The sequence below is a fragment of the Schistocerca gregaria genome, unplaced genomic scaffold (genome assembly GCF_023897955.1).
Source record: "Schistocerca gregaria isolate iqSchGreg1 unplaced genomic scaffold, iqSchGreg1.2 ptg000449l, whole genome shotgun sequence".
Taxonomy (NCBI): domain Eukaryota; kingdom Metazoa; phylum Arthropoda; class Insecta; order Orthoptera; family Acrididae; genus Schistocerca; species Schistocerca gregaria.
In genome coordinates, this window is record NW_026061870.1 from 933261 (window position 1) to 942778 (window position 9518).

General features: G+C 41.8%; 1 protein-coding gene across 1 annotated transcript in view; it reads right to left on the bottom strand.

Moving 5' to 3' along the window:
* Nucleotides 1-8561, bottom strand: part of LOC126312749 (X-ray repair cross-complementing protein 5-like) — a gene marked incomplete at its 5' end in the record, with an annotated part of 106372 nt that extends 97811 nt beyond the window's left edge. The window contains one exon of the mRNA XM_049992246.1: nucleotides 8439-8561. Coding sequence (XP_049848203.1) covers nucleotides 8439-8561 — 123 coding nt within the window. The remainder of the gene's footprint in view (nucleotides 1-8438) is intronic.
* Nucleotides 8562-9518: the final 957 nt, after the last annotated feature.

The window sequence follows — 9518 nt, forward strand, 5'->3', positions numbered from 1 at the left end:
CCATAAAGAAAAGCTGCATGCCCTCATGAAAAATTACGGCTGTAGTTTCCCCTTGCTTTCAGCCGTTCGCAGCACCAGCACAGCAAGGCAGTTTTGGTTATTGTTACAAGGCCAGATCAGTCAATCATCCAGACTGTTGCCCCTGCAACTACTGAAAAGGCTGCTGCCCCTCTGCAGGAACTATACATTTGTCTGATCTCTCAACAGATACCACTCCGTTGTGGTTGCACCTATGGTATGGCTATCTGTATCGCTAAGGCACGCAACCCTCGCCACCAACAGCAAGGTCCATGGATCATTGGAGGGGGGGGGGGGGGGCATGTTAATGATATCGGCCTTTGATTTAGTGGATTACTCCTACTACATTTCTTGAATATTGGTGTGACCTGTGCAACTTTCCAGTCTCTGCAAACAGATCTTTCATCAAGCAAACGGTTGTATATGATATTTAGGTATGGACCTATTGCATCACCATACTCTGAAAGGAAGCTAACTGGTATACAGTCAGAACTAGAAGACATGATTTTATTAAGTAATTTAAGTTGCTTCACTACTGAGTATATCTACTTCTACGTTACTTATGTTGGCAGCTGTTCTTGAGTTGAATTCTAGAATATTTACTTCATCTTCTATGGTGAAGGTATTTCGGAAGGCTGTGTTTAGTAACTCTGTTTTGGCAGCACTGTCTTCCTTAGTATCTCCATGGCTATCGAGTAGAGAAGACAATAATTGTGCCTCGACATACTTCACATACGACCAGAATATTTTTGGTTTTTGTGCCATGTTTCGAGACAAAGTTCCGTTGTGGACACTATTACAAGCATCTTGCTTTGAAGTCCATGCTAAATTCTGAGCTTCTGAAAAAGACAGTCAATCTTGGAGATTTTGCAATCTGTTCATATTTAGCATGTTTTTTTCATTGTTTCTGCAAGTGTTCTGACTCAATTTGCGTATCAAGGAGGATCAGCTCCTTTGTTTATTAATTTATTTGGCATAAATCTCTCAATTGCTGCCGATACTATTTCTTTGAATCGAAGCCACATCTGGTCTACGCTTACACTGTTAAATTGAAAGGAGTGGAGACTGTCTCTCAGGAATGCAAGTGAATTTTTATCTGCTTTTTTGAATAGGTATATTTTTCATTTATTTTTGGAGGATTTGGTGGTTACAACAGTCTCCACTGTGGCACTGTGCCAAATGCTTTCTGGGAATCTAGGAATATGGAATATGTCCACTGCTCTTCACCGGTGGTGCACAGGATATAATATGAGAAAACGGCAAGCTGAGTTTCACACAAGCAATGGTTTCTAAATTGTGTTTATATGCGAGTGAAAGCTTGTCTCTCCAAAGGAAACTTGTGCTGCCACAGTTGTTGGAGACTGTACCTATTGTTTCCTGCAAGAGAAAGTGGTGCGGGGCACCAAACTTCTTTGAGATCAATGATCAAAAGCAGCTGAATATGACGTACCCTCATTGTCAGATGGGAAGAGGAGGTCCTACCCTGTGGTAAACATGACTGATAGAACTTTCTGCTATGGATGTTTTTCTGTGATTACATGATTTGATGGCATGTGAAACGCTAGCAGCATGGACTGCAGGGGAGTTCACTAGCAACGCCCTAGCTGCCATTCTCACTGTAAATAGGTGACAGAGATATTTTAGAGGGCATGTCAAAGTTTTATCTGCTAATACAATGTTTGCAGATAGCAAGGATGAAACACAGGAAGTGAAATGTTATTTACAACTTGTACAGAAACTATACTGCAGTTGTAAGAGTCTAACAAGGAGACGGCACGACTGTGGGGTCAGGGATTTGTCCGAAATTTTGTGTGGTGAAAGAGGACCCCTAACACCTCACATGGTTAAAATATTAGGACGCACTACCTGGAAAATCCCGAGAAAAATCGATCCAAAGTTTCTTAGGTGCCGTATGAGTATAAAATGTTGGTCCAGTCCCGAGTCGCCATTTGGCCTACATGGTTAGCACTCAGACCCTTATGCCAGAGGTCTCGGGTTCGATTCCCCCTCCCACACTTTTTTTTTCTTCTGTTGCTTGCAAAATTGCAGCGCATTGTTACAGGATAATAGTGAAATTAATTCCCAGGAAGATTGTATAAAAATTCATTCTATAATTCACAATCAATTATTGTCACCAATATTCCAAGACATGATTCAATATTCCTGGTTTGCCTCAAAATTATCAGAAACTCAAAACATTTTCGTAAATGTTAATGGGGCATGTTTTTGTACAGATTTAATCCAAACGCCCTGTGATTGTAAAAAATCCGTTTTTATATGTTGCGCAAGATGTCGCAAAAATTATTGCTTTGTTTGTTTTTATGATAATTACCTCTGCACTTCTTGTTTATAATTATTATATGTATAAAAAATGAATGTTTCCCAATCAACTTTGTTATTCTGATTAAAAACCCAATGTTTTTTTCTCATATACTTTACAATGAAAAATGGAAACCCCACCGCCATGAATTGTGTTGTTGGACATAAATAAAATAATTTTTATTCAATAATGTAACTAATTTGTTAAAGATAATGTAGGTTTGGAAAACTTTCTGAATAACTGGTGGAATAACAAAAGAAAATGAAACAGAAGAAAAAAAAGTGCCAGAGGAGGAATTGAACCCGAGACCTCTGGCATAATAGTCCGAGCCCTAAACATCTAGGACAGACGGTGGCTCGGCAATTCACAAACATTTTATACTCGTATGACACCTAAGAAACTTTTGATCGATTTTTCCCGGGATTTTCTGAGTAGTGCGTCCTAATACGTCAACCACGTGAGGTGTTAGAGGTCCTCTTTCACCACACAAAATTTTGGACAAATCCCCGACCCCATGGTCGTGCCGTCTCCTTGTAACAAAGGGAGTAGGGTTTTAGCCTGTCCCTCAAGTTATTTGATGTTGTACAATGAACAAGCAGTAAAAGAACCAGAGGGAGAAGAGGATTAAAGTTCACAGGGAAGGAATAAAAAATGTAAAGTTTTCCGATGACATTGTAATTCTGTCAGAGGTGGTTCAATGCTCAGAATATCAATTGAATGGAATGGATTGTGACTTGAAAAAAGGTCATAAGATGAACACGAAAATAAAACTATGAAAATGGAATGTAACTGCATTACATCAGGTGATAAGGATAGCATTAGATTAAGAAAATGAGACACTAAAGGCAGTAGAGGAATGACAATGGCTGAAGCATATAAATACATTATTCAATACTCCACCAGTTGTATACTGATGAGAAAACAAATTGAAACACTGAGAAGGAATTGTGCAACATGAACAAAAGTTGGTAGGTTGTAGTTTTGAGTCCACCCAAGAAGCGATCAAAGAAGAAGCCGTTAAGATCTTCAGACAAACACATGGCTCTTAATGTGTATTGAAGGAGCTGCTGTCTCTAGAGCTGTCAATGACTGATATTGTTTAGTAAACAGCTGCATCTACAGATGTTGGTTGGTTTTCAGTGTATGGCGTGACGGGATAAGTAAGTACAAAGCCAAACACTCTCTCTGAAATTTCCTGAAAAAGAAAAACCATGACAGAAGCTTCCAGAAAGTGTTGATGACTACAGCAGAAATGTGTTACGAAGGAAGTACATGATTTGATTTTTTGTAAAGAGCTGCCAACAACTGACAGGTGTTTGCTGCCATGAACGAAAATCGAGATTCGGGCATTTTTGGAGAACTAAATCTTATAAATTAATTTATAAATTTTTATAAATTAATTTTAAATATGTTCAGTGTGGATGCAATAGGATGCTAAAAGACACCAATGATATCATTTTACAGGGGAAGCATTATCTGCAAACCACTGCTGTTGTTGTTGTTGTTGGGTCTTCAGTCTTGAGACTGGTTTGATGCAGCTCTCCATGCTACTCTATCCTGTGCAAGCTTCTTCAACTCCCAGTACCTACTGCAAGCTACATCCTTCTGAATCTGTTTAGTGTATTCATCTCTTGATCTCCCTCAATGATTTTTACCCTCCGCGCTGCCCTCCAATACCAAATTGGTGATCCTTTGATGCCTCAGAATATGTCCTACCAACCAATCCCTTCTTCTAGTCAAGTTGTGCCACAAATATCTCTTCTCACCAATTATATTCAATACCTCCTCATTAGTTATGTGATCTACCCATCTAATCTTCAGCATTCATCTGTAGCGCCACATTTCGAAAGCTTCTATTCTCTTCTCGTCTAAATAATTTATCGTCCATGTTTCACTTCCATACAAGGCTACACTTCATACAAATACTTCCAGAAATGATTTCCTGATACTTAGATCTATACTCGATGTTAACAAATTCCTCTTCTTCAGAAACGCTTTCCTTGCCATTGCCAGTCTACATTTTATACCCTCTCTACTCTGACCATCATCAGTTATTTTGCTCCCTCAATAGCAAAACTCATTTACTACTTTAAGCGTCTCATTTCCTAATCCAATTCCCACAGCATCACCCGATTTAATTCGACTACAGTCCATTATCCTCGTTTGGCTTTTGTTGATGTTCCTCTTATATCCTCCTTTCAAGACACTGTCCATTCCGTTCAGCTGCTCTTCCAGGTCCTTTGCTGTCTCTGACAGAATTCCAATGTCATCGGCGAACCTCAAAGTTTTTATTTCTTCTCCATGGATTTTAATACCTACTCTGAATTTTTCTTTTGTTTCCTTTACTGCTTGCTCAATATACAGATTGAATAACATCGGGGATAGGCTACAACCCTATCTAACTCCTTTCCCAACCACTGCTTCCCTTTAATGTCCTTTGACTCTTATAACTGCCATCTGCTTTCTGTACAAATTGTAAATAGCCTTTCGCTCCCTGTATTTTACCCCTGCCACCTTCAGAATTTGGAAGAGAGTATTCCAGTCAACAATAACACTATAAATCCTCAAAATCAGCATCTCTGTCTGGGTTATCCAGCAGAAACGAGTCACACACATTTGGACCTAAGTACGTTACATCAAAGGCTGTTTGTGGACTTTTAAATCTTCCAAGACTTACCAAGCGCGAAAGCGCCGGTAGACAGGCACAATAAAATAACACACAAACACACACACAAAATTTCGAGCTTTCGCAACCGGCGGTTGCTTCGTCAGGAAAGAGGGAAGGAGAAGGAAAGATGAAAGGACGTGGGTTTCAAGGGAGAGGGTAAGGAGCCATTCCAATCCCGGGAGCAGAAAGACTTACCTTAGGGGGAAAAAAAGATAGGTATATACTCGCGCACACACACACACATATCCCCCCATACATATACAGACACAAGCAGACATATTTAAAGTCTCTTTAAGCCCTCACACTTAAAGTTCCCATCTCTGGCCGTAACCCGTCTTTCCATCAGTCCTTAATGAAAGTCCTCAATCCTTCCTCTCCCACATCCACACCAGCTGTTCAGAGCATCCTCCTACAGGCCAACTGCAAATTAGAACAGCATTCCACCCTCCACCTCAAAAAACTATCGAATCTCCTGGTTTCCCACCTCCGGAAGGGCAACTCACTCACCCTCCACAACCCTTCCAGCAAATCTCAACCTCCTCTCATTGGACACAAACCCAGTCTCTCCCATCTACTCAATCTCCCACTTCCAACTCCACTCCCCCCAAAACCTCAAAATTCTAAACAACACAATCTGGAACCACAACACCCCAATTCCGTAGTTAAGCTTTCCTCCAAACCTCCCTCCCAATCTGAAACCTCCGTCCTATCCAAAGGCCTCAATATCAGTCCTACTCCCAGATTCAACCAAACAGCCCTCATCAAAGATTTACTGTCCTACACTCGTAGTCTCTGCTGAAAATATCACTTTGCCACAAAGAAAAATAATCCTGCTCCTAATGATCCAACTCCCCAAGACACTATCGAAATTGAACCCTGCCCGGAACAGTTCCGTCCTCCATCACAGCGGGACCCACCTCCTCTTCCTCAAAATCACTCTCTCCAAACTTTCCAGGAATTTCTCACTTCCAGCCCTGCATCTCAATCCTTCTTGAAAAACCTAATTCGTATTCCCAACATCACCACAGCTGAAGCCCAGGCTATCCGTGATCTGAAGGCTGACCGATCCATCGTCATTCTTCCGGTGGACAGGGGTTCCACGACCGTTGTACTTGATCATCGGGAGTATGTGGCTGAGGGACTGCGTCAGCTTTCAGACAGCATTACATACAAAGGTTACCAAGGTAATCCCATTCCTGATGTCCAGGCGGAGCTTCAAGAAATCCTCAGAACCTTAGGCCCCCTACAAAACCTTTCACCTGACTCCATCAACCTCCTGGCCCCACTGACACCCTGCACCCCTACCTTCTACCTACTTCCTAAAATTCACAAACTCAATCATCCCGGCTGCCTCATTGTAGCTGGTTACCAAGCCCGCACGGAACGTATCTCTGCCTACGTAGATCAACAGCTTCAACCCATTACATGCAGTCTCCCATCCTTCATCAAAGACACCAACCACTTTCTCGAACGCCTGGAATCCTTGCCCAATCTGTTACCCCCTGAACCCAGCCTTGTAACCATTGATGCCACTTCCTTATACACAAATATCCCGCATGTCCAGGGCCTCGCTGCGATGGAGCACTTCCTTTCACGCCGAACACCTGCCACCCTACCTGAAACCTCTTTCCTCATTACCTTAGCCAGCTTCATCACTTCTTCACTTTCGAAGGCCACACATACCAACAATTAAAGGGAACAGCCATGTGTACCAGGATGGCTCCCTCGTATGCCAACCTATTTATAGGTCGCTTAGAGGAAGCCTTCTTGGCTACCCAGGCCTGCCAACCCGAAGTTTGGTACAGAATTATTGATGACATCTTCATGACCTGGACTCACAGTGAAGAAAAACTCCAGAACTTCCTCTCCAACCTCATCTCCTTTGGTTCCATCAGATTTACCTGGTCCTACTCCAAATCCCATGCCACTTTCCTTGGCGTTGACCTCCACCTGTCCAATGGCCAGCTTTACACATCTGTCCACATCAAACCCACCAACAAGCAACAGTACCTCCATTATGACAACTGCCACCCATTCCATATCAAACGGTCCCTTCCCTACAGCCTAGGTCTTTGTGTCAAATGAATCTGCTCCAGCCCTGAATCCCTGAACCAATACAACAACAACCTGAAAACAGCTTTCGCATCTCGCAACTAACCAGAGCCACTTCCTCATACCCCCAAACCCAGAACCTCCCACATAAGAATCCCAAAAGTGCCTCACTTGTGACAGGATACTTTCCGGGACTGGATCAGACTCTGAATATGGCTCTCCAGCAGGGATACGGCTTCCTCAAATTCTGCCCTGAAATGAGATTCATCCTTCACAAAATCCTCCCCACTCCACCAAGAGTGTCTTTCCACCATACACCTAACCTTCATAATCTCTTAGTTCATCCCTATGAAATCCCCAAACCACCTTCTTTACCCTCTGGCTCCTATGCTTGTAACCGCCCCTCTCACCACCACCTACTTCAATCCTGTAACTCAGAAGGTATACACGATCAAAGGCAGAGCCACGTGTGACAGCACCCACGTGATTTACCAACTGACCTGCCTACACTGTGAAGCTTTCTCTGTGGGAATGACCAGCAACAAACTGTCCATTCGCATGAACGGACACAGGCAAACAGTGTTTGTTGGTAATGAGGATCACCCCGTGACTAAACATGCCCTGGTGCACGGCCGGCACATCTTGGCACTGTGTTACACCGTCCGGGTTATCTGGATACTTCCCACTGACACCAACCTATCAGAACTCCGGAGATGGGAACTTGCTCTTCAATATATCCTCTCTTCCCGTTACCCACCAGGCCTCAACCTCCGCTAATTTCAAGTTGCCACCGCTCATACCTCACCTGTCATTCAATAACATCTTTGCCTCTGTACTTCCGCCTCTCGACTGACATCTCTACCCAAACTCTTTGCTTTTACATATGTCTGCTTGTGTTTGTGTGTGTGTGTGTGTGTGTGTGTGTGTGTGTGTGTGTGTGTGTGTGTGTGTGTGTATGTGTGTGGGTGTGTGTGTGTGTGTGTGTGTGTGGGCGCTCCCGGGATTGGAATGACTCCTTACCCTCTCCCTTAAAACCCACATCCTTTCGTCTTTCCCTCTCCTTCCCTCTTTCCTGATGAAGCAACCGTGGGTTGCGAAAGCTTGAAATTTGTTTGTGTGTGTGTTTGTGTTTGTTACTGTTGCTATCAATGTACCAACACTTTCATTTGGTAAGTTACAGAATCTTTGTTTTATATATAAAAGGTAGTGCACAACAAATAGGCAGTAGATGAAATGGCTAGGAACACAGGGAAAACTTTTGAATTCCACTATAACACTGACACTAAAGTAGTCTGATGAATTTTTGGAATGATGAACTTTTTGACCAATGCGCTTACGTATTACACAATTTTCCCACAAAAAGTGGTGAAATATACTTACATGGCAACAAATGAAACATTCATGGAATTCAACTCATTTATTATTCCATCAACATGTTGGTTATCAACATCACCAGCACAGTCACTAATCAACACCAATGTAGTTGTCGTGAACTGTTTACCCCTGTTGACAGAAATGTGGTTCATTTGTCAATGAGAATTTTTAATCACACAGTTAAATAAAGTAGCAGCACTGCAGGAGAAAACATCTATGAAAAATAACCAAATCTAAGATATGATGATTACGGTTGATTTCTAGTAGTCTGCGAATTAGTAAACAAAATATATAAATCACTAGACATACAAGGTAAACCCGATCTCCATCCACAATTTTTGGAGGTTGTTCAGTGATATTTTCTGAGTAGGCTATGAGCTGATCCTTGCACAGAAGAAAACAGCAACCAGCCACTGTTAATGCATTTTATTGACAGATCTACATCTATGTGATTGCTCTGCTATTCACAATAAAGTGAATGGCAGAGGGTTCAGTGAACAATGTCTCTCTACTGTTCCACTCTTGAACACCACACAGGAAAAATGAGCCCTTAAATTTTTCTGTATGTGCCCTGATTTCTCTTATTTTATCATGATGATCATGTCTCCCTATGTAGGTGGTTGCCAACAGAATGTTTTCGCAATTGGAAGAGAAAACTGGTGATTGAAATTTCATAAGAGGATCCCGTTGCAATGAAAAATGCCTTTGTTTTAATGACTACCACTCCAATTCACGTATCATGTCTGCGGCACTATCTCCCCTATTTTGTGATAGTACAAAACGAGCTGCCCTTCTTTGAATACTCCAGAATAGGGTGGACAGGCATGGTTTAAGCAATTTCTTTAGCAGAACTGTTGCAACTTCTAAGTGTTAAGCCAATGAATTGCAGTCTTTGCTCTACCCACAACATTATCTATGTGATCGTTCCAGTTTAGATTATTTGTAATTGTAATCCCTAAGTATTTAGCTGAACTCACAGCCTTAAGATTTGTGTGACTTATCACATAATTGAAATTTAGTGGATTTATTTTAGTACTCATGTAAATAACTTCACTTTTTTTTTTTTTTATTAAGGGTCAATTGCCA